This window comes from Ambystoma mexicanum, chromosome 5p, assembly GCF_040938575.1.
Source record: "Ambystoma mexicanum isolate Mex_15411 chromosome 5p, UKY_AmexF1_1, whole genome shotgun sequence".
NCBI classification, from domain to species: Eukaryota; Metazoa; Chordata; class Amphibia; order Caudata; family Ambystomatidae; genus Ambystoma; species Ambystoma mexicanum.
The window spans coordinates 165,631,410-165,657,523 of record NC_090930.1 but is presented as its reverse complement, the minus strand read 5'-3'; the positions used below and the strand labels follow the sequence as shown (position 1 = coordinate 165,657,523).

General features: G+C 44.9%; 1 protein-coding gene across 2 annotated transcripts in view; it reads right to left on the bottom strand.

Annotated features, from left to right (window-relative positions):
* The window catches only part of UPRT (uracil phosphoribosyltransferase homolog), a 183,882-nt gene that overhangs the window by 81,636 nt on the left and 76,132 nt on the right, over positions 1 to 26,114 (bottom strand). For both annotated transcript variants that reach the window (XR_011274137.1, XM_069612581.1), the window contains exons 4-5: positions 19,189 to 19,251; positions 7,985 to 8,146 (exon numbers count right to left, since the gene is read on the bottom strand). Coding sequence is in view for 1 of the 2 variants with exons in the window: in XM_069612581.1 (XP_069468682.1) it covers positions 7,985 to 8,146; positions 19,189 to 19,251 (225 nt within the window). In the remaining variant the exon portion in view is untranslated. The remainder of the gene's footprint in view (positions 1 to 7,984; positions 8,147 to 19,188; positions 19,252 to 26,114) is intronic.

Genomic DNA, 26,114 nt, shown 5'->3' with positions numbered 1-26,114 from the left:
ATGTTTCAGGGAGTCGATGGAGCATTAGTCCAAGAAGAAGGGGGAGCGTGCAGTTACGGGTCGGCGCAACAGCTTGCAGAAGTGTGCACCGCAGTTACATCGTCCCTTGATGTTCTTATGCATTTCGAGGTATGGATACTGACAGTTCGATCAAGCGAAATCATATGACGTGATTACATCCGCTATACTTCCTTCTTTATTAACGCAAGTACTATGTTTCAGGGAGATGACGGAGCTTCTTCTACAAGAACATCACCCCTAGTAGTTGATGCAGATCTCTGGGTGGTGACACTTCCAACGATCGAGCCAATCGAATCATATTTACATATCCATTATTTATTTTAGACAACTGATCATTTGTGCAGGTCTATTTAGATGAGCCGTTCACGTCTGCACAAAGTTTCTGTTCTTTTTATCAAAATAGAAAACCATACTAATGCAATTACTGTGTTTCAGGGAGTCACTGAAGCATCATCTTCAATAATATCATCAACGGAAGTCTATGAGGAGCCCGAGGTATGGATCTTGACAGTTCCATCTAACTAGATCAACAATGCGTGAATAATTGTCGTTTGAATGTTCTACACAAAGCGTTCATTCGTGTTTTGCTATTGAGATGTACGTGGGTATTGGTCCCCAAGTACATTTTGTGTTTTCGATATTATTATACATACTAATGAAAGTTCTATGTTTCAGGGAGTCGATGGAGCGTCAGTGCGTGATGGATGTGCTTATCATGAAAATATAGTCGTTGCAGCGCAAGAGGAAGTGGAGACATGCACACACGAGTCGGAGCAACAGCGTCCTGATGTTGAAGTTCGAGGCAAGAAGGTTTCAAAGAAAAGAAAGCAAAAGAAGGTTAGTGTCCTGGTCACTATATTATGTTGTTTTTCACTGTTAATAGTTCAATACTGTAGTTGTGTTTAAACTGAACATCCCTTTTCCAATCTGTCCTCTAGTTGCGAGTGGGTGTACGAACTAGATCTACACAGACAGTGAAGCGAACGAGAGATGTTGCTTGTCAAACCTTTTGGCAGGGACTTGAGACTGGAGATGCATCGTGCCAATGGGAAGAATATGAAGTGATTGACAACGGAGCTATACCACCACCAGCCATTGATAGTGAATGTCCTCCTGGTAGTTCGGATGCAGTCGGAGATCAATTCACAGAATCCACACCCGCAAAAACTAAGACCGCGAGAAAGTTGAAGAAATTGTTTTATTCACCCATCTCCGGAGAAGGAACAGATGTTGCAATGGAAGAGAATGAAGTGGACGACAATGAAACACCATCAATATCACTGAACATAGCGGAAGACGATATCAGAGATTCTACCTTTCATGTGAGTGACATGTCCTCAACGTTACAGGCCGAACCAGCTGGGATGCAGAGTGACAGTATAAGGAAAGAGGCCAAATTCATTGTATTCGATAGTTGTTTGATTGATATTATTATTCGGATGAAATGTGGGCATTCGGTTGGTGGGGAAGTATGTGGGGAGCCATTCATTAATGTGACTCGTGCAATTCGAGGCACTAACCTTAAAATACATGCCACCTGTACAAAATATCATCCTTTCTCATGGTCTGCACAACCTATGCTGGGACAACTGCCAGCAGGCAATCTACTTTGTGCAGCGGCTGCACTTTTTAGTGGTTCAAGTTTTAAAAAATTAGAGTCTTTCTTTCAGTTTGTGGGAATCCATTTCATTGCGAAAACTCAGTTCTACAAATACCAAACCAATTATCTATTTCCAGCCATTAGCGAAGCTTGGAGAATGGAAAAAATGTCTATTGATAGTACATTCGCGGGCAAACGGTTCAGGCTAGCCGGTGATGGACAGTGCGACAGCCCAGGATTTTCAGCCAAGTACTGCACCTACCACTTTCAGGACATGGAAAGTAAGAACATTGTGAGTTCGGTGGTCGTGCAGGTGTCACAAAGTACATCCTCAGTGGCCATGGAGAAAGTTGGCTTTGTAGCATCATTGCAAGAACTACAATCGCGGGGAATGGTGATCGACCTGATAGCCACGGACAGACACGTTTCAATTGCCAAGACAATGAGAGAACAGTACAAAAATATAAATCACCAATTTGACGTTTGGCATCTTGCAAAATCAATCAATAAAAAATTGTCGGCTGCAGGTAAAAAAAAAGAATTGCAAGGTATTTCACAGTGGTCCAAGTCAATCAGCAACCATCTTTGGTGGAGCTCAAAAACATGTGGAGGGTCGTTGGAAATTCTACTGGAAAAATGGCGGTCAGTAATGCCACACTGTACGAACGTTCACCGATGGAACACGAACCAACATTTCCACAATTGTGAACATGGCCATTTGTCCACAGAGGAGGCACGGAAGAAGAAGTGGTTGATTCCTTCATCACCCACTCACAAAGCCATTGAAAAGATTGTATTTGATAAAACTATAACAAAAGCTTTGAGGGGACTCACGGAATTCTGCCACACAGGAGATTTGGAGGTGTTTCACAATATGTGCCTAAAGTACAGGCCAAAACGATTGCATTTTGGCATGGAGGGCATGATAAATCGGACTCTTTTAGCGGTCTTGGCACATAACCATAATGTTGGCCGTCAACAAAGTAGGACGACCGGAACTTTAGGGACGCTTCGCTACAATAAGGCCTTCACTAAAAGAAGTAAACAATGGGTGATCAAACCAGTGTTTGAGGATATGCAATATGAGTTTATTGAGAAACTTATTGTTGACGTCCTAGATAGGCACATAAATGGAGTTGTGAACGAACCTGTGCAGGGGACAACTGCATTGCCACCCAACATTGCCTCTGTTCCATGTCCACCTAAAGAAGAACTCATTGAGAAATACACATCACGGTTTAAATGATTGTAATTTGATTGTCTGTTCTCTCGAGTCTCCTCATGTCGCAGGCCCATTGAATATGTGTATCTATCCAACCTTGTTCATTTGCGCATTAAATTAAACCAAACAGTAATATAAATCATTTTTCAAAAAATATAGAATGTCTCCGTATTTATGGTTCTGTGGGGCTGCAAAGCACGCAGACAAAATGCAAAGATGGAGTGTAAATTTCAAGTCCTGTGAAAATGCCTTACACTGAATGTAGCTAACTAGGAATGTGTGCTCGTTCAAAGTGAATGTCAGCTGCTTTGATTTTTTCTCGGGTGCCAGAATGGCCCACGACTCAGTATAAGGTTCTATTGTATTTTGACCTTGACAGGCCGGGACCACGTAAGAAACGATAATGAATATAATTTCAGAAACGAAAGCCATTTCATGTTCGTTCATTAGAAGAAATAACGTCGGCATAGAAGGAGTGGTATTTCGGGGCTGCCCTACGCACAGACACAATGGAAAATGCAAATATAATGTAAGTAACTCTTTAGATGAGTTTATACCGCAATTTAATTACTATACAGTAGCTTTAAAGACGGGTTAAGTTTTACTTGTTCGTTCTATGTGGCATATTGTTTTGTACCGCGCACTATCTTGGGGAGAACCGTCTACTTTTACGGAAGCACCTCAAAACCTTTGCTTCTGCTTTCTCTCTCCCTCTCCCCTGCTACAACTGGTCCACTGTCTGCGATCTCGGTCCTGGGCCCTTCCACTCTCCACCTGCACTCCCTGTCAACCCCTGCACTGATGGACTGTCTCAGTATCCTACAGCCCCCCCTTGACGTTTAAAACCCAGTTGCACTGTCCTAGCTATGAAATAATTTCCCGACCGAATATATAAAATGAATAATTTTAATAAAGATCTGATGGTGAGACTAATTTCATCGTTTATGTTTTTCAAACAGGTACATCATGCATTACTGCATGTGTCACGAGTACCAGACACCGGCGGACGGCTTTTTTAACCGCCAGTTGCTTCTCCGCGTGAACAACGTTACCACCCTGACCATTTTATGGGACGATCGCCAAGTACAAGTATGCCCTTACGCGGTACTAACGGCTAGATGCAACATACAGACCGTTGTGGTGGCCTAGTGCCTCGTTGTTGGAACAGCCATGCGATTATCAGTGCGACCGAAGAGCTTATTTTATCGTAAACCAACACCCTGTGTACTGCACACGAACATCGCTTGCCTCAAGACGAACTATTTTGGATCGAGAGCAAATAAAAATGAAAATCGCTGAATATTCTCTCAACATTTGATGTCCAATAAATGTACTTTGCCAAATGTACAATCTTGCAGTTTGCTTTTAAACCAGTTTCATATTCCGAATTGTGGCGCTGTATTGTGAGATGATCTAAGACCCTGTGTACAGCAAAGGAACATCGCGTGCCTCAAAACGAACTTTTTGGAACCTGAGCAAATAAAAATGCAAATCGCTGAATATTCTCTAAACATTTGATGTCAAATAAATGTACTTTACCAAATTTACAATCTTGCGGTTTGATTTAAAAGTACAGTTTCATATTGCGAATTGTGGCGCGCTGTGTTGTGAGCTAATCTGTGTTGGTTTCCGGGTTCTGTGTGGAGTCGCGTAGAAGACGCCTGGGCGCGTTTGCCTACGCAGCACAGTCACGTCACGGATAGAGGCGGGGAATATGAATGTTTTGATAAAGTCTTTCAGGGGCGGGGGATTTGATTTAGTGCCGCAAACGCAGGTGAGCCAGGACGATGGGGGGAAATGATAGGATTATCAGAAAATGGCGGCTGATTTCGAGTGCGTTAATGGACGAAAAGTCGGGTAAGGTCCATAGGAAAGTTTTCTACGATCTACCGAGTTATGCTTAAAAACACATGGCCGAACCGTAGGGACAATTAAAAAAAAGTCCCGGAACTATCCTTTAATCTATTTAAAAACGTGGCCAAGAATATTGGACAATGACCGCTGCATGCGGCAGAGCCCCAGATACAATGACAATTCCAAATATGAGTTTCTGGGCCAGAGGTTTCTGCTGGGGGCACCGGCGATACCCATTTTAAGAAAGCTTTTCAGGGACACTCAAACTCCCCACAACAATTCTTTCACTTGGCAAAAGTCATTTCGGGACCATGTTGTAACACTGATGCGAAATGTTGTGAACACCTTTCCTTCCTTCCCCATGTACTAAGCTGGTTTAATTTGTGCCCGAAACAAATGACCGCCCCAGTGCTATCCTGCCTATATGTGATGGCAAGTATATAAGTAGTGTTAAAAAAAAGTTTACAAAAAAAGATAACGTTGTTTGTGATTTTATAGCAATACCTGTGATTAATAAACATTTTTTAAAAAGCACCTATGCTGTTGATGCCAACACCGGCCCTATGATCGACGTATTTGGCTGAATGAGCGCCTAATATTGTGTTATACCTGGCACATGATTTCTGTGCTTGTGCATTTGAATGGAGTACATGGGTATGATGCAAGTGCCAGGAAATGAAAAGTAGACTAAGCCAATTGTGTACCTCGCATATAATAGCAACACCTGACCATTTGAGTGCCTTCCATTTGAATGGACCACCTGATGCCTGTAACTTTCCATTTGATACCAATACCTGGAAAACTAATTGTACTACCTCAAAGCAAAAGCCGTTGGCTTTTCTGTACTTCTCCCCATGCGGTTGGCACACCAAGAATGTCCACCTGCTCTTTTATAGAGGGGTGGGGAGGGGTGCATCTTATATTGTGTGAAGCATGCCATTATTCATAAAATACAGCGCGGTGCATAGCAAGTGCCTACAGCATTCATAGCACGCCCTCCAACTGAACCAAACCTTAAAAGGGTTAGCACCTGATTAGGGAAGTATGGATACCACTTTAATTATTGAGTAATTCTCTCCTCTAAGAAAAACATCATTTTTTATTCTTTATCTATATTGAACAATCATGTTGTGAAAACCGACTATCTTATTTCCCTGCGTTACTAAAGGAGGGTGACCTGATGATTGCACGTTATCTGTACACTGCTTCTTAGTTTTGGGTATTAGCTGGTGCTAAATGTTTTGCCTTAGAATATCGGTAAGAGGGAGATCAGATAGGCGAGAGGAGCACAGCTTGTTAGTGTTTGGCATTTTACCGACCCAAATGACTGCCTATTGCAAGGACAATCGCTACGATATGAAATATGCCATTTATAACGCGCCTATACACAAGTGTATCAAGGCGCTTCGAGGCAAGGGAGGGGAAACAGAGTAAAGACAGACAACGATCTTACTAGGCCAGGTGACATTGAGATTGTGTAGGAAAGGGGGGGAGGATGCGAGGGGAAAGGCAGGGGGCCAGAGCAGTACATAGGATAAACAGTAAATAAAAATAAGCTAGTGGCAAGTGCTGGTAGGGAGCTAGATTCCTTCATTTACAAAGCACTTTAACAACAAGTGTGGGTAAATTAATCTCAATGAATCATCCTGGGGAGGTTGAAGGACGCAAGTCTACCCTGCCAGGATTCTAAGCAGTACCTCGCGGGTTAATCATAGGTTAAAAAACTGAACTCACAGAGCTTATTCGACAACAGCCAAATATCAGGTGCCAGAACGCAAACACTGGAAAGGGGCAACAAAAAATCCCTAACCTAACAGCAGTCAAAGTGCAGCTCATCTGCCCATGTAACTGTGGCAAGTGGCTGCGTGGGCAGTTCCAATCAGTCGGAAAAATAAAGAACCCAGGTTGGTGTGTACAACTGACTACACCACTACTTTTGCCATACAACTTTCAAGAAGCAATTTCTGGTTCCACCATCAGGTCGCAGCAGAGTGCAACAGTTGGTTATATTGCAGACGTATGCGAGAGGAAGTCTGCTATTATATTTCGATTAAAGTCTAGGCTACCCAAAGAGTGATTTACTCTTGCTGCAAACTAAAGCAAGTGTGCTCAAGTTTAACCAATTCTACAGTAGTCTCATGAGTTTCAAGGCAAGTCTTCAAAAAAGGACAGAATTCTGGATAGCAAAGGATAAAAAGAAACGGACTGCACTGTTCCAAAATGCTTCCTCTGTCCAACTCAAGCTTGGTTTGAACCCTGTCGATTCCTTACCCACCAGATCTATTTGTGTCTGTTGAAAACGGTCTTCTCAAAAATCTGCCAACTGTTCCTTAAGAATTCCAGCTCAGTAACCTATCGCACCACAATTCATCTCCAAGCAACGTTCACTTTTTCCCCAATTGAAACTTTCCTACGCGTTCCAATTTACTAGCTTTCGAACTAAGCAATGTTGATTTTATGTTCACTACTCTCCCTCCTTAACTCCAATAAAATGAATCCTTACACATAGCTTTCCTCATGCTTCTTGCACTAAACCACTCATCAGTACCCGATTCAAGGGCTTCTGTGTCTACTCTACTGAATGCTGCCTCCCCAGAATTCCAGTCCGTCTGCTGGCAGATCTCCCACAGATTGACAATTTGCCTTTTAAAGGTCAGCCCCATACCCACTTGGAGGTGGCCCAAGTGCATTGATTGCACCTGTGCAGTAAGGGCTCGTCCTTATTGGGCCATGTGCCTAGGGTCATATGGTGTGTAAGGAAGATTGTCTATGGACATAGGTATGCTGGTGGCCATTTTGATTTTCCTTTTGTTTTCTATAGTGCAAGGGATTACTGTCCACCTGTGCTGGCGATTGCCTATATAAAGTCTAGGTAATGGTATGTGTGGTGCTGTGACCCTGGGGAAGGAGCCCCTGTGAAGGGATTTTGCTCAGGTCACATGGCAAGGACCATGTGACCACAACAATAAAAGGGAAGAGCGGTTTCCCACTCATCAGGCGATACAGACCGACTCCTGCCTGCCATGTCGTTCTTCCTGCAGCGTGACGCAATAGTTATTATCGGCCTACTACTTAGTATCACAGGGAATGGTACACTTTTCTGCTAGTGGTAACGGGTGAACAGTGCGAGCTGTACTTGATGGCGGTCAGGAGAGATGGTGGGATGGCAGGGTTTGGGGAAGGGTGCATCTTATATTGTGTGAAGCATGCCATTATTCATAAAATACAGCACGGTGCATAGCAAGTGCCTACAGCATTCAGAGAGTAAAGCCCCATCTACTACTCACTTAGAATGGGATACATTAAGAGAACCTTCCGCCTGTACACGTCTGGGGGGAATTTGGCATAATACACTTTAGCTCGCTGCGTCTCCTCGTCACTCTGAATGAGGATCTTTCCTATTCGAATGGATCGACAGCAGTCCCGTAGTCCTTGTTCCATTGCCTCGCCTGCAACAGACAGACAAAAAAAGGAAAAGAAAAAAAAAAAAAAAAAAAGCACACATGAAAAACAATTGACAGAGGGAATTAAGGCTCAACTTACAGACATTGCCAAGTGTTGCTTTTTTATTGTCTCCCAATCGATCATGCAAAGTTTGTTGCCGATATCTCCTAAAAGCGAATAGCCGCAACTCTAGTACCAAGCTTCCTGATTTTCTGAGGGCGTAAAACACGGTACAAACATTCTCTTCAAACTATTAGCCCCTTAACTGAAGCATCAGAATAACACCCTGGATCACTAATAGGTAACAGCACAATCCTATATGCTGCTGAACCACATCCTGAGGGGGGGTGGGGGGGGGGGGGGGGAGGGGACCATCTGTACAAGAACAATTAAGCATATCTATTGCAAGCCGTGCTTAGTAGGGAGCATAGCTATTCTCTCTTCATAAAAACTGGCACACAAAATGAGGTTCATCACAAGTCAACCTGATAAATGGTGGACTACACCTATGGCTATACCAATACCAGAGAGAAGGAAAAATGTTGTACGGATTCTTCTCCTGCAGATTCCTCAACAGATAGCCATCCCTCTTCCAGGGTCAGCTGTTCAGAATACTTTGACACAGGGTGGCTGTCCATCCCTCGACTAGATGCAGCAGCTGTCAACTCCAGATGGGACATTAGTCGCACATATACTGCATCACTATACCCCCGTACCTCAGTTCACTCCCCCTCTCTCACAGAATTCTCAGACTTAAGAATTGACATGGATTGAACGTAGGACAGCATTCCCAAATCCTCCTTCCTGGCTAGAGGATGAATCCAGACAGTAATGTTTAGTAAATGTGTGAATGGTAGACCAAGTGGCTGCCGCACAAATGTCTTTTATAGGCGCCCCTCTTTACAGAGCAGAAGATGTTGCCATGCCCCTTGTGGAATGAGCTCTCTGGCTTTCTGGGGGATCTTTCCCAGCCAATCAGTAGCATTCTGTAATAGCAAGAATTATCCATCTGGACAAAGTTGTTTTGTAACGGGAAGACCCAGTTTGTGTCCAGTGTACCCAATGAAAAGCTGGTCATGTTGACGTATTTTCGCCATTCGTGAAACGTAAAAGCTCAAAGTCCTTCTGAGATCAAGCCTAGGCAGCCTTTCCTCTTCCTTACCAGGATGAGGAGGCAGATAGAATGTAAGAAGTATGATTTTTGGGGATAAATGAACATCTGATACAATTGACAACAAAGAAGGTTTAACCCCAAATACTTGTAAAAAACAAAAACAAATAGTAAATGGAAGCTTACTAGATAAGGCCTGCAACTCACTCACCCTGCAGTCTGATGTCAACACATCTAACAGAATGGTTTTGAAAGTTAATAGTCTTCGTGCACATGAATGAAGTGGTTCAAAGGGAGCATACATTAGAAATTTCAACACAATAATAAGGTCCTAAATCAGTACTTGGAAAGGTGTAGGAGAGAACACATTAGTGGGCTGTTTAAGAAATTGAATGATTAACATCTTGAAATAAGATACCGCTTCCAATTGGGGGTTTAAAAATTGAAAGCGCTGCCAAGTAACCTTTTATTGTTCCAATTTGGAGCCCCAGATTTGCTAAATTTAACAAAAAAGATATCACCATAAGTGTATTGCATTGAAAAGGGGTCCACATCATTTTCTTTACACCAGCTGCAGAATGTTTTCCAAGTGGTATAAATAAGGATTTCATTGCTGGCCTTTTGGCCGAAAGCAAAATCTCCATTACGTCATCCGGGAGGTCCCAATCGTTATATCTCAATCTCTCAGAAACCATCCACGAAGGTTGAGTGTTTTGACCTCTGGATGGAGAACCCAACCATCCTCTCACAAAAGAAGGTCCTCTCTTTGCGGAAGATGCATTGGAGGGCTGATGGACATGTCCAGAAGGTCCAGGTACCACGTCCTCCTGGCCCAATCCGGGGCAATTGGGATCATTTCCCATACTTTGTCAACCTCCTGATTACGTGAGGAATGACAGCAACTGGGGGAAACACTTACAGCAGTGGAACCTCCTTGTCTACTACGAACAAGTCTCCAAAAGCTCCTCTTGGGGGAAATTCCCTGGAGCAGAAAAGTTTGCAATTCCGGGTGATACTGGTCGTGAACAGATCCACTTGAGGGGGTCCCCAAAGGGTGAATATCTCAAAGGACTTCCTGAGTTAGTTCCCACTCGTGGGAGACACTGCTCTGCCTGCTCAGAGTGTCCGCCACCATATTCTCCTCTCCAGCTAGGTGAACTGCTGACAGGGCGACTCCATCTTGAATTGTCCAGAACCAGAGCTGCATTGCCTCCCTGCACAGTGGAAGTGACCCTACACATCCTCTCTAGTTGAGGTAGTACACGGCCACTGTGTTGTCCATCATTATCAGGACATTCTTTCCCTGTACAGAGGGCAAAAAGGCCTTCAGCGTTAGTATGATTGCCCTCAGTGCCAAAAGGTTGATGTGTAATTTGGACACTGATGGAGACCAAGGACTGCTGACTGTCAGATCTTTGGAGTGGGCTCCATCCCGTGAGTGAGCGTCCCCAACTACAGTCATCTCTGGCCATGTTTGCCAAAAGGTTCTTGACTATTTACCAGAAGGAGCTGCAAACGAGTGTGGTGCTACAAGAAGGTGACTTAGGGGTCAGGGACTAGCGATTCTCACTGTATATCACAAGCAATGGAGATATAATATTGCACTCGAGCCTGCAGCGGCCTGTCCTGTCTTCAGGGGAAGAGAACGCGACCTTGTTGAACCATACTGGTCATTGAACAAGGGAAGGTGCAATGCATACAGGAATTTCAGAACCAGTCTGATGGTGTCCGATTCAGAGTAGTTGGCCTTGGTTCAGAATAAACAGAAGCGATCATTAAGGATTAAGTGCCCTTCTATTACCCGATAGATATCCCCCAATTAACCTTGTGGGTTGAACTGTGCCTTTCAGTCTGTAGCGGGTAGCTTCCGTTTCTGTAAATGGGGCAGGCATATCCCTTACCTGAAATTCCTACATAGTGTGACCATATTCTAGATCTCTGCTACACCAGTCTGAACAATATCGGTTAAGAAAGACCAAATTAAAAAGCTTTTAACCTTAGAATAATCCTGACCAAACACCAGAGATCAAAATAAAGATTTCATAAATAGTCGCAAAATTAAGTGTTCAACGTCTTCTTTTGGATCCTTGCATAACAAACAAGACAAAGAAACACCATTATCCCACCTGTGCAACGGAATTCAAATTTAGAGGGAATAAAATCTAGGTATTCTTCGCAGCCCATCTGATGGCAAGATAACAAAATAAGGTTGCAGAATCTTGGGAACTCAACACATTATCGCGCTCCACCTTAACCAAAGCCGCCCCCTTTACCACAGCACTAGATGCTAGAGTTAGAGCACTAGGGTTACACCAATATTCCTCAAACCCCAGTTCCCCCAGCAGAGTCTTAACATGCTTGAACCAGCTCCTTATACTATACTACGTGTGGCACTTGCATCCGTTCTCCACCGCACCACTGCAGTGTTGTCTGTATAAAGACTTTAGATAGCTGACAGAAGTGCACCCGGAATACCATAGTTCCCCAAGGACCTCCCATAGCCGTTCTTTAGGAACAGTGACAACAGCAGTTTGCAAGTCTACAAACATTGCGTAGACGCTAGTCTTCCAGAGACCTGCGTATTTATCGCACACTAGCCGCAGCCAAAGGCTTTGGTCAGTTGTGCTCAGCCCTACACGGAAGCCCGCCTGGCGGTGGTCAATCTTATTTTGCTTTCCCATTCAGGCAGATGGTATAGGAGAGCCCGGGCAAAGGTTTTTCCTCCAGCATTCAGTAGAGAGATCAGTCTAAAATTAGCCAGATCACCACATGAGCCCCCAGAACCATCCCTCCACTCTATTTTGAGTAGAAGAGTTTGGTCAAAAAAGGGACCTGGACCGTGAGCTTGTTCCTGTAAAAAGTCAATGGGAACCATATCCGGGCCTGGAGCCTTACCCAATTTCTGGCCTAAAAGGGCCTTCTTCACCTGTTCACTGGATAATACCAACAGGGCAGTACTACCGGTCTCCACCTTTACTGCCCCAGACCCATATAGTTAGCCCCGGCGCATGCGGTCCCCTCTGCACTTTACAAGCAACCGTAGTGGTCAACCCAGGTCTTCTCAGATATGCTTCCCTGCAGAATATTGGCTCCAGGTCCACGGGTTGTCCCCATCAATGCCCAGAAACCCAGAGTCCCCTATTCCTATGATTCCCAGGTGCCGTCATAACAACCCTTCTATTCCTTCAGTAATCTACGGTACTCCAGTCTGGCCGGCCTCAACTCTATCCCCCTCCTAGGGAGAGGAAGCTTAGACGCTACTACCAGCTTCCCCTTAGACAGTTTGCATTCCTCATCATACCACGGAGTAGCTGTCTCAGTATATCTATGTACTGCTTTCCGTGGTTTGGAGAAGCACTGGCCCATCTGCTCCATCACTTTCTCATGCACAGAAATTACATGGGCTACATCACCAGGAGGTACCCTTGCAAAGTCCTCCAACAATTGGATAATAACCTTGTAGGCCAGTGGCAACACTGCCTCGAGGTCCATCTTGCACTACCTCAGTGTTGTCCTGTTCAGCCCCACAATTTCCAGGGGAACCGCCACCTCCCCCGGGCGAATAGATCTACCAACATGGGTGGCCCATAAGTTTTCACTATTCTCTAAGCTTAGGAGGTGGTGGTCACTGTCAGCCCTCTTGAGCGCTGAGAATGATTTTACATGGCACCAAGCCTTGAGATTAACCAGGAGATAGTCGGTGTTACTTGTAGCCAGGTTATCGAATGTGGAGGCTGCTGGTGAGTCACCTGGGAGACGCTCATTACACGCTCTCAAGTTGACAGCTGTTTTAGTGAATAAGCTGCAGTGGCTGTCCTCTTCGTCCATGATCTCACCCATGCATCGAAGTGGCTCAAATTGGAGATTGAGATCACCCATGAGCAAGATCTCAAGAGGCCAATGGGAGCGCCATCTCCAATCTGCTACAATGCCAGTGATTCTATCTACTAAGTCCATGCCCCTTATAGCTGGAGCCTTGTTGTAATAATTAATCAACAGGATCTTAGAATCGTCCTATAGTTTGATATGGATCTCAAGCAGCTTGCTACATGCGGTTTCAGTCCTGGTCACAGACTTCAACAAAGCCGCATCTACCCAGGTTCCCAAACCCCACCTGGGATAACCCCCCCCCCTCCCACCACCTCAAATGGGCTGGGGAAAAGAAGGTGGCAAATCCTTGAATATGTGGAGGTTCAAGGGCCCAAGTTTCTTGTAAACTGATCACCCCGTAATCCCTGACAAGATTAACCCAATCGTTGTCAGATAGGTATTTTTGTCACCCCAGTGATATTCCAGGAAATGACCCGCACCTCAGGCGTGGTCTGCATCAGCCAGTTTCCCATTTAAGGCCTCGGATTAGCACACAGCACCATGGCATCCTGGTCCATAGTAAGAACGGGTCGACAGGGCATCCAGTCCATTTCCTGGTTGCCTGCTCGTGGCTCCCACCGAGCTGGAGCAGTCTATATTGAATCCCCACCTCCCTGGAGCTGTTGTGCCCTCAGCTCCCCCTATGATCAATGCCCGCTAAAAGGCTTGCGCCGCTTTCAAGATTGCACCTGGTCTGGGTGTGGGTGCCTACCAGCCCATCAGATCTTCCTCCCACTGACCGAAATCCCAGGGCCTCTTACATCATAATCATGCTGCCCTACTGGTGGAGATATTTTAATGAAAATTCTTAGTTCGTTCAGAGGAAGGGATCCCTGAACAAGCAGTGGATCTTTAATTGTGATCTCAATTGCATCCTCGTCTCGAGCACCCATGAGCCTCTTTCAGTGTAAGTTATTACTACGAATGACTGACAAGCAACCTCTCTTGGGGTTTATAGTGATGGCCTCGAAAACAAGGGGCGAATTACAAAAGCATCGAATACAAACCCTCGACATCCTATATTCTACATATAAAAGTGCAATTCCATCAAAACCAGTCCATCGACAATATACATGGACTGGTTTCAATGGAAATGCACTTTTACATGTAAAAAGCACGTTTTCATGCATTTTTGTGTTACTTTAAAACGTTATATGGCGCTGTCCAGTGCTGAAATTTCAGCACTATCCAGCCCGTTTTAATATTTTTTATATATATTGGGGGGTTCCCCTCCAGCCCCCACGCCTACCCCCCTAGCCTTTGCCCTGGCCCAAACACTAACCCAAGCTCCATCCCTAGCCCTAGCCCCCTAATAATTAGCATTCCATGTCGATGGAACCATCACATTTTTTTCAACGAAATGGCCATTCTTTGGAATGGTATTTCAATGGAAATAATTCTATGGTTTGTGTTTCGATGGTTTGTGATTCGATAGAATAACCGGATACCCTCTCTTGGCCCTCAGCCAATGGACGACCTTATTGACAGGCAGTTCCCCCCCCTCCCCCCTGTTCATGACCCCTTCTCCAACCTCTTTGGCACATTCATGGAGGTAGAAGCAGTCTTTTATTAGCATTATCTACCGAGCTAGCACTTGGGAGGCCGAATACTGCCCTCTGGGGCTCACACTTCTTGTCCTCTCCCATGCCACCACTCTGGACAACCAAATATGCAACAGGCCTCACAGAGAGACCATATCATACCCCTAACCCTCCTGTTTGGACAAGGCTTCCACCTGAGGTTCCACTACCAGCCCCTGGGTAGGGGGAACCTGGACCATCAAGTCCTCGACCAATTTAGCCAGTCTTCGGATATCATTTTTAAGCTCTACATTCAACTTCCTCAAGATTGACAAATTAATTTCAGGGCACACTTGCAACCATCGCATCCCCCACACCCTGTGGGCTAGGGTGAACTAAACCCAGTCCGAGATCATCCAGTGTCCAAGTGGATGTTTCTGGAGGGGCGTTCTCTTCTACCGCATGATCCTCCAAGACAATGGGCATTGGGTCAGGGCCAAATTCCACGCCTGGCCCAAGGTTAACTAAAGCCTCAAACCTATTACATCCATCCCCGCGGGGTAACAGGGAATTATTCCCCACCGCCCACTCTTTGTAACCTCCTCTGGGTTCTCCACTCTGGAAGTCACAACCTCCACCGGAATATTATAGTGGAGCGCTTCTGATCCACCCACAATGCTTTGGACCTGGTAACCAGAGAGAAACCTATCCACATCAACAAGTGTCCCCAAGCTAACCTTAGGTCGCCCCACGGTGTCCTTTGCCAGGACTCGCATCTCCTCAAGACTCAATTGGATCTTGTGTCCCACCCTATTTGGCACCTCCAATGCCCCGCCCGCCCCACAACTGTCAATACTGATTATCTCAATATTCTCCATGGCCCAAAGTCGTACAGGTCGAGGGAGCTCTTGTGCCATTAGAAACATATTTTGGATTTTATTTACCACTTCCCAACTGTTAAGAAACCCAGCTGTTTCTCTTATTGCATTTGTTTCATCAATTCTTCCTAGAAATGTAGAGGTGCGCTTCCTAGCTGACCCATTTAGAGGCACGCTCTGAGCCTTCCTCTTAAGACATTATCAGCTAAAATAAAGTGCAAGTACACGCCCACAACAAATACATGCGAACACTTGTAAAATACAATGTATAGTATTTCTACCGCCTGAAACATAAATAAAACAATACTAAAAAAAGAATTAAGATTATAAGAATGGGTGGGCTACTAGATAAGTCCACTTAGTGGAGAACTCTGTCTCAGTCTCTTGAAATCCAGGAAAAAGAAACCAAACTTTATCAGCAAGATCCAGCTCCCCGTCGCTGTCTGTCGATGTAACGTGGTTCATGAGGCACTCTCCAGCAAAAACCCCTTCGCCTCTACTGCTGTGCATAATGGGGGGTGGCACAGGGTCCAGAGGAACCAAGTAAACTGTTTAGAGGAGAGTCACACAACAAGGCGCAGCCGAGGCTAAAGGGGCTGCCTTAGTCAGTCTCCCCTGCCTCACTTCTGTGCTCCCCTCCAACAAGGCTCTAGCAGGGCCTCCTGGCACCTCTCAGAAGGTCAGAGCTGCTCGCGAGTCACGGCACACAAGACTTAGCAATGAATCGTGCAGTCATGTCAGTGAGTTGGTCCCCAGGGCACTTATGAGGACACAGATTCACTGGTAGCCACAGTGACACTGGCTCTTTAGTCAATTTTGGCTTGGGGATAGTGAAGGATTAGACACAGAGCCCCCTTGGGCGCATAGAGTGTGGGGCTAGCAGCCCAGTTGAAGAATTGAAAGTAAATTCACCATGCCAGATTCTAGAAATCCATCTCAACACAAATAAGATTCAAACTTTACTTTCTGTCCATTACACATGGGCCATTTTGAGTCTTCCTAATGCTCCTTTATACACATTCCAAAACACACAATTAGTATAACGTGTACATTTGTATATTACCATTCAGCCTGGGTAGTCAAAAAGGGAGTCAGGCTCCGCTAGATTTTTATGACCACGGAGACAGAGAAAGCATTTTAGTTGGTGTTAGGCAGATTTACACAATCTCACCTTTGGTATAAGTCTGTACTACACAGTTTTGTGGTAGCGGGGCTGAGCAGCCAGGCTTTTCTCAGGAGGGATGTGAGCAGTACAAGGTGTTACACAAAGGACTTGCAATCACAGTGGTTCAAACACTTACTCAAGGTTTCTTGGTAAAACAATATTAATATATTTACACAGTCATTTAGAAAACATTCCACTAGCAATAAACAGCTCAATATCACACTATAATACACTCCAGTACCAAACCAATACGTTTCTGAACAGGTTAGGCTCCCCTGAAGTGGGAGAAAAATGGCACGTCAGTAACTTTAAAAAGGGGTAAAAAGACAAAGGTTATAAGAATTAAACCAATACTTTCTCAGGCAGGGCAAATAGTTCAGATCACTACAAAAGGCATTTCAATAGGTCTGGGCCAAAGTCAATGGATCAGTGTCTTGGATACGATAGCACACTTCTGGTAGTAAACGGTTAAGTCTTTGCCAATGTTCTTAGAAGTAGTTTGCACGAAAAAGAGTTATATGTCGGATAAGGAGCGTACAATACTCCAAAGTTTGGAAAGTTTCACAAACTTTCATTGCGGCAGAGAGGATTTCCCAACCGCGTTTTCACAGTACCTTTGTAATGAAGAAAGGCTGTAGCTGAGGCAATTGTTTCTGGCAGTTCCTGCATATCTCGCTGTTCCTGGGTCTCAGTCGTGGGGACAAGAGGGAGGACGTCGGGAGGTTCCTGCACAGCATGGGGAAGGATCCACAAGTTTGGCAAAACGTTTGCTTAGGTGCGAGTGCCTTAAAGTCCACAAACTGGTATCCTTCTCACTGGCTACCCGGTTTTCAACAGCACTCTGAAGAAAATCTGACCAGTATGGAGATGGTTTCCAGGTGGCTTGTGAGTTGGTTGTTCCCACCACCTCAAGGGAAGAAGTCGTCCTTGAAGGGGCTTCTCTGTCGAGGGAGTTTCAGGCTATTTGGCCCTGCAGCAGGGCTTCACCGAGCAAACCAACGGTCCAGGAGTTGCAGCAGTCGTCTTCCTTCAGCTCATCTTCGGTTCTTTTGTTCCAGTGGTCGACTCTGCCTTCCAAGTCCCAGAGACCTGCTTTTAAACAGTTTGCGCCAATTCATTCCAGCCTGGCTGCCACTCACCCAGCAGGGTGGCTGTCCTTGCCAAACAGCCAGCCAGCCAGCCTATCACTCCAGAGTGCATTCAGGTCTCCTAGGAGACTAAGCACAGGGAGTTTCGGGCACCTCCCTCACATCCTGTCCACCCCAGATACTCAGACGCAAGAGGGGGGGGCTTTAGTACTGAAGCCCGCCAAAGGCAAACTAACTAAGGAACCAAACCTGGTTTGGAACGCAGAGACAAACACTAGAAAGTCCTTTCCAAAAAGAAATGGCAATAAAAGTCGATCAGAACCTGTTTTTACATCTTGAAAAACATGGCTCTGGTGGATGTTAGCTAACTGAGCGTTTAAAAGTGTCGCGGTCGGACAAACCATAGTAATACCACTGCCACCAACCATTCTGAGAAAGGGTAGCTTTTGAGGGTTACATGAGTTTTCTAGGCATAGGATACTAGGCATTCCCTCCAGCACTCTGCTGTAAGGCAGTGTGTGCTGGGTCTAGCATTTTAAAAAGACTAGCAAAGTCAATTTAACTTTACATTCACTGGGAGACAGTAGTCAGTCCCATAGAAGGTATTTAAACCTTGGGAAGTCTGAAAGACATCCCTGTGCCACTGCACTGAGGGTGCTGTGCGACACACAAGAAAAAGATTATGCCTATGGAGTGGTCTAAAACTCCATATCCAAAGAACACAAAAGTAAAACACACATCAAAATACATGAGTGGGTAAAAATTAAAGTCCTAGAAATCCAGCAAAGTTGCTGGGGGTCTCAAAAGGTAAGGGAAATTAGCACATTTATGACAATTCTCCCTAAAAGTTGGCACCTGAAACCCTCTGGAAATCCCAGCATGGCGACGAGGTCACAACGTTCTGAACATTCATTCCTAAAGATGTGGTATGAAGAAATCTAAATGATTCAAAGATCATTAATTACAGTCACAAGGCTGACAGTGGAGGACAGGAGGACAATCAAAGCTAAGGGTCATATGCTGGTGACAAAAGGAAACATTTTCATGTGTTAGACCCATTCTGGTCATTTAGTCCTGGTTGAACATACAGATGCTCCCTTAGGAACGGTTGCATACTTAGACAAGGACCTTGATTGTGCAGGCTTCCTTTATTTTGGTAGGCCCATCTTCATAATTAATTGTATATATGGTTATCCTAGAGCAGTGAGCTCGAGTGATTAGAACAAGTTTCTTCAACATTCAAAAATATTTGCAGTACAAGAAAATATGTCATCCTTGTTTTTTACATCATTTAGAGACAGGGCCGTTGAATTGACCGTGTGCCCCGGCAATTAGTACATCACTTGGTTAAATAATGCCACTATTCTCCTTTAAAACCTGTGACTAGTTTAGAAACCAAACAAATCACAACCTACCACTTCGCATTATGCTGACGCCACAGTTTCCTCTTTCAAACCGTACTCCTTCATACTTGTACCCTAGGGGGAAATGAGGAAAGGGTTAACTTCTTGTGTGCAAAGCTTATGTTTCATCTTCACCAACATGACCTTAAATAAAAATGATTTAAACAATTCTTATTGTCATTTTACAATAAATGCTCACATTCACATTTAATACCCACCCAATTTATGAAATCTTTGATGCATACATTTCTCCCCTATTGCACTATGTTCACAATGCTCATGGAATCAAATCCCAGAAAAACAGATGGTCTTGCTTAGCTCATTTACATATCAATGTGCAGCTTTCAAACTAATTCAGCAGAAATTAGATTTATTCGGAATTTAATCATTAGCACATAAAAACAGATTTACAATAATAAAATAGTTAATTCATCCCCACAAGCGCCACGGTCTCTACCCGTTCTTAAAACATAGGACTGCATAAAAATTAAACAATCTTCAAGATTCTTCTTCTAAGAGATGCTTGTACATCATAAAAACCGTTGTATAAAAAAAAGAAAAAACGATAATTACTTCTCATGAACATAGTTCTGCCGTCCAATAGATGCCCAGATATTTTTTTTAATAAAATATGGTCCTAGACATTTATTCCACAAGGACATATCCTACTTTAGGTTAGCCAATTCATCCTAGCTCTTAGAGGGAGGACATGAAACCTGACCATCAGTATCATCCTTCGGCACTCAGGAGATGTAATAGACCGGGGCACTTGGATACATACAATCAAGACAGTAAAATATTAAAAGATGACATAGTACGATTTCTGTCCTATGCTATACCAAACTATTTCAGCAGCCCTTTAAGTAGGGACTTACGGTGGGCATTTGAAAGGTTACTCAAGGCGTTCATATCCGCCAGCCCCCAACTTTTCATCGGAGTGATGTCGCTAGTAAGCGAAGTTACGGGGACCTTAAGAGGGAAAGGATACATCTCCCCCATAGCTTTCTCCAAATGTGGGTTTGTAGAGGGGGAAAGCTGCCTCCTCAAATAGAACTCCAAAAATCTCCTCAATGGACACTAAGTCATGGCAGTTTTTCATCTTCCAACTAGAATAGCATAACAGAGAAATCTGGTGCCAGAGCCAGCCTGAAATCTGAGCAACGACATTGACACATACTGCTCTCTTCCAATGGCCTGCATTAGTCACCCGCCAGATTTAATTGCCTTACCCAGCTTTGTTCGAGACTTCTCGCCACTGTAAAATCTAAGCAAATATCGTTTAGCTGACGCTGGGTTCCATCTTTGATCTCATCCTGCACTCACCAATATACTAAGACTAGTCACAATCTTATTAGTACAGTTCCATTCAACTCACCTGTGTGTGAGAAAGTGGAAGAAAGTGTCAGGGTGTTAACAAGGAAGGTGGTCCTCTTTTGCTCCCTTTTGTGATTACCCTGCATATTTGCTCCTATGACGTCTTAGCCATTTTCTCCCCAGTGAGCTCCATCCCGATACTGGGCATGTGACACATTTGGGGCCTTTTCTGGGATCTGATGACCCAGAATGGTGGGGGGCAATGGTGCCCCTTAGTCTCCTGGGGGAGTATCCTGACCCAGATAATTGCACTGCTTCTGGTTAGAGGCAACATACGTTATTTAAGTTGCTACAAGAGTAGCAGCCATTTTGGCCCCTAAAACGCCTTTCCTGCCTGAAGGCTCCCAAAATGTGTAGAACACATTTCAGGCAACTGTACTTTAAACCCTCGAGTATGTTAGGGTGGAGACCACGAATGACCACGTAAGGTCATTTTCCAACATGAGCTCCAGCCAGAAGCTGACAATGTGATGCATGGATGGGCCTGTGGGTGCCTCCAGGGGGATGCGACACCACAAACCTTGTCAACTGCTGGGTTTGTATCTTGAAGCATCCAAGAGGATTGACCAGATGCTGACAAAGATAGCTATGCTTCTTTCCAGACCAGTAGTAACAGTGTCCGGTGCTCTTATTTTAATCCAGCGCAGACAGGTTGATCCGTTGCTTGGAAGGCTTTTGTGTATCTCCAACTACTAGGGCCTGCCTGTGCTGTTTAACGACTGAAACAAGGCATCCCACAATTTGGTCTCCCTGGCTTGGCGTTTCTTCTGGATTCTTTGTTAGACATAGCACATGGATCCGGACGTGGAGACCTTAACCGTCATGCCCTGGTGCACTTTCATTGAACCGCAAACTGGGACCCCTGAAAAAACCCACTTTTGATGAATCTTTGCTCATACGTCAGTCGTTTCTTTGCTTGCACATGGAGTCCCTTCAACCTCAGCTGGGCTAACGGTACCATTCTTCTGGAGACAGGGTCTTTGTTTGCAAACCATGCCCAACCAGCTGCTCCAAGGGCTGTACTCTGCAGGCTCATTAAGGCAATGACTTAATCTTCACTTCTTCATTGGGATCACCTATTGGGTGCCCTTACTACTCACCTACGTATGCTTGTTTTGTTCTCCCCCGGGTTTAGGGCTCCACTTCTGAGCTAGCCATTCGAACCGGGTCCATCCCGGTTGATGACAAAAATACTTACCTCTGCAGTCCCCTGTTCTAATGGTGGCTCTTCTCATCCCTCTGGAGGAATTCTTTGAATCCCCACCGCTTACAGGGTTCCCCGCGCAGACATCCTACTTACTTCAGCGGTTAACATTGGCCAACTGACTCGCATAGGCCCAGAATATCAACTTGGGAATAACTGTGTTCTCAGAGACCTGGAGCCTCATAAACAGTCCAGTTGCACTTCGGGACTTCTGAGAACAATCTGTGGTCCTGTGACACCAATAAGTTTACAATATTCTAAAAAAAAGTGTATTCATTTACTTGCCTGTAAACATTTTGTAGTTATGCCTATCCACAACTTTTATTATAAAGAATACATTTTTATATACAGTGTGTGGACCGCTTTTACAATACCAATCAAAATTATTACCTGTACCTTTAAAATAGCTCATCTCTACTGGAGAGTGGCCTGGACTGCTCTGCCGTTTTATCAGTAGATCGAGAAACTCAGAAATCGCCCTGTAAACCAAGTTGGTCAGAGGAGGAGGGGCACCTGTCTCTCCCGCTGTCTCCCCCCTCTTCCTAACCCCTTCCTCCTCTCCTCCTCCATCCCCCTAGCAGCTGTACTATGGAGTAAGGAGGTTGTGTGGCACCCTGAAAGATGCACCACACCACCGTTGCCATGGGCCATAAGCTCTCCAGACTCAGAGATGCCTGCTTCTCCTTCCATGTATCCACCTTCTGGAACTCCCTCACTATCTGTCTCAGATGATCACCTGGCGTTTAGGAAAGCCCTCAAAGTCTGGCTGTTCCCCTCCCCAAGTCTGGCTGTTCCCCTCCCCAAAACGCACACACGCATAAGCGCTCCTCCAAATTGTTTTCATACTCTGGACTTTGGTCCCTCTGAGGGCATTTAACCAACAGCGCCCTGGGGCCGAGCACCAGCAGACCGAGACAAGCAGGAGAAGGAAGTCCACGTGCGGGAGAACACTGTGTGGCGCTGATGTGCTGCCTGGCTCCGAGGAAGTGCAGCGGAGCCGCCAGAGGCAGCGCCAACACAGAAGGGGGCTGAGAAAAGCAGTCGGGAGACTCAGGAGCCAGACAACAAGGTACGGTCCATGAAGGGGTCAGGGACCAAAGCAAGAGAACCCAAATTGGAAGGGTCATGGACCCGAAAACCAAGTTGAAGTGGTCTGGGACCCAAGGCAGAACTTTGCAGGGGAGTAATACCAGGACTGCCCATCGAGCCACTGAAAGGGCTCTGAAGAAAAGCCAAAGAAAGACCAGGGGAAGGGAGACCTTCCCCAGCTCCAGGTATACGTAACTGTGCCTGTCCAGAAGAAAGGAGTCCTTCAAAGGGGTTGTACTGCTCGTCACAATGATCTGGCACCACTTTGAAAACCATTTCCAGGGACATTTTTTGTTCCCAGTCCACCCCTGGATGCAACAGCACTTTTGGACACCATGAGGCTCACTGGATTCAACACGTATCTTCAAGGTTCGATGCAGACATGGTCATAGGCATGACCTATACTTCGCTCAGGGTATTCCAGTGGTAAATGCCCTTTTCTCTAGTTCCCCATCCAATGAAAAGATCATAAGGCGAGCCAGATGGAAATCCGAGGCACCTTGGCCCCCTATAAAAAGGTGCAATTAACTCTTGAGTCGGTAGATTTGACCCAAGAGAATATTCTATCCCATTCTGCTTGAGGTAGCTCTAAAAATGTCAATCCCCTCTTCTTTTTGCTAAAATCTGTAACAGACATTGGTCTGAAGTACAATTCTGCTCTCCCGACGGTGGTTGACAATATTACTCCTCTAGGCAAAATGCTAACTGGAAGAAGCTAGAGTGTTCCTTTGTACAAACTCTTCCAAGAGTTTGCAAGTCTAAGAACCAGCCGAATGACAACATCCCGAATGACTTCGGATGTGTCAGCACGGGTATAATGGCACCATTCAGAGCATAGAAAACTGATTGCTGTGAAAATTGACAACTCACAAAACAGTCCATCATAAGCCTTCAGGATTGAAGACTGCCCAATTCACCCCAACCAACAGCCCATCTAGGATGTACTTACTGAAGAATGCAGTGAATTTCACAATATTTTTCAGGAAATGATTGAATACACCATTACTGGCATTAGTTAACTCTAAACGCTAGCCTCAAGCCTAACTATTTCTTGCATTTTTTAAATAAAAGATTGTTTGCAAGAAGCAAAGATCTTGAATGCATAAGAGTATGCCATACCTGTTCCACCCACACCCTACCTTCCCAGTTTGTCACCCATTCTGACACCAATGCTCCCCCTTTCCCAACAAAAGGAATCACATGTACATGATGTGTCGGCCTGCATTCAATTTAACTGGTTTTTCAATCTTCTGGATCAAATAAAACTCATACTGCAGTCATCGATTTCCCCTAAACCTTCTCACGTTTCGCCTCACGGTTAATACATTATTTTTTCCAATCCCAAATACCTCTTCAGAATTTCCTTTTCTTCCTGCACCCCGAGGCATCTTCTGCTCTCTGTGTCCTGTAAACACCTCCAATACCACAGTTTTGGGTCCAATTCTAAATCCCCACTATGTACATTTGTGGTCTCTCTCTGGAATCCTGAAGGTGGGTTATTCCCCCATTATCTGACAAAAAAGTCCCCACATAGTTATTTTGGACATAATGGACATCTTTGTCCCATTTATTTTTTCCAGACTAAGTGGGGAATAATATGTTCTATGTAGAATTTTAAAATGGAGGCTGAATATAGCCCATATTGCGATATAGCCCTCTTTGCACCTCAAGTTTCCGCCCCATCTGCATCCTCAAACGAGAATATGCCCAATATGGTTAGATCATTCAGCAGAATTTAACACCGTGGACCACTCGATCCTGCTGTCCTGTCTGGCCCTGGCTGGTCTCTTTGGGCCCGTCCTGGTGTGGTTGACTTCTTTTCTGACTGACAGGGGCGAATCACTTCCTCCTTTTTCTGCACCTTCCTGTGAGGTTCCACAAGGAACTGCCTCATCTCCTATTCTTTTTAACATCTATATTCAGCCTCTTGTAGGTTTCATCCACTTCTTCAGCCTCCAGTGCCATTCATATGCAGACGGCACTGTTTAGATCTTAACCAGGCTGAGGTGTTGTCATGCCTGTGTCGGTGCCTGACGGCTGTGAGGGAGTGGATGAACAGCAATTGGCTGAAAATGAATGGAGACAAGACTGATGTCACCAAAGGTCTTTCAAAGAACTACATTCAGTCAACAGATGATGCCAGGATTACTATGGTAAAATGTATAAAGTTAAGAGAAATCTGTGTGTCTTAATTGCCCATCTATGAGAATACTGATCTTCCCCAGGATTTCCTAGCTAGAGATCCTTACCCGTCAGGTCAAGAATATAGTGCCACGATTCCCTTCTCCCCCTCCTATGCACCCCAGCTTGGGTATTGTCAGGTCTAGATATCTGCATCCTCTAGTTACGGGTAACCACCTGGGCATTCATTAACACCAACACACTCCAACCACAAATATTTATTTTCACTTGTGCAGGTTTTTTTGTTGTTGAAGCAGTGATGTTCTCCCCGTTGAATCAAGGAACACGCTCCTGGGTCAATTAAAGAGCTTCTTGGTATGCCTCTATGACCTGGTTAAACTCCATTGAAGCCATCCATAAGTGATGGAGATGTTGGATCTGGGATGTCCCCAATAGTAGCTCTCCCATCGAACTGCAGATTCTTGTTGCCCCTACTCTCCAGCTCATACTACTACTATCCTTGGTCTAGAACCAGGACTCCAGGACCATGAACCTATACAGCACTCTTGATTAAGAGAATTGTTCAATAAAGCTTTGGATATATTCTTCTTTGGTCTCATCTCATAAGACGAGCTATTCCCACATTCTGCTTGTTCACTTTCCGTTGTTACCTCCTTCAACTAGGTTTTATCAGATGCAGCCAGTTGTTATTTGCCTCTAGGCAATCTGAACTAATTAGTGTCGGCACATCACTAGCCAACATTTTGAATTCTGGCGAAGGACAGAGCAGGCCTCACTATCTGCAGAGCAGCACCTCGACTTTGTTGTTACTTTGTGCTCAGGCATAGAGGCCATACAGAGGGTTTCATTCCTTAACCACAAGTCATCATAGAATGTAGCACAGAGCTCATAAGCAGGAGCACCCAAGACAGCCACAGACCCCAAACAAGTATCTTCATGAGGTGAATTGTGCATCTTACAGATTGAGATTCAAATCAGCCCAAGGGGTTGGAAAAAGAGCTTGCCTTAACAGAACAGCTTATGCTAGATGTTCAGAACATCCACATCCAATGCATGACAAAAGAAAGGCTCTGGGAATTTCCGCAACCTCCCAAATCCATTAACCTCCCCCATATATGACATCACAAAG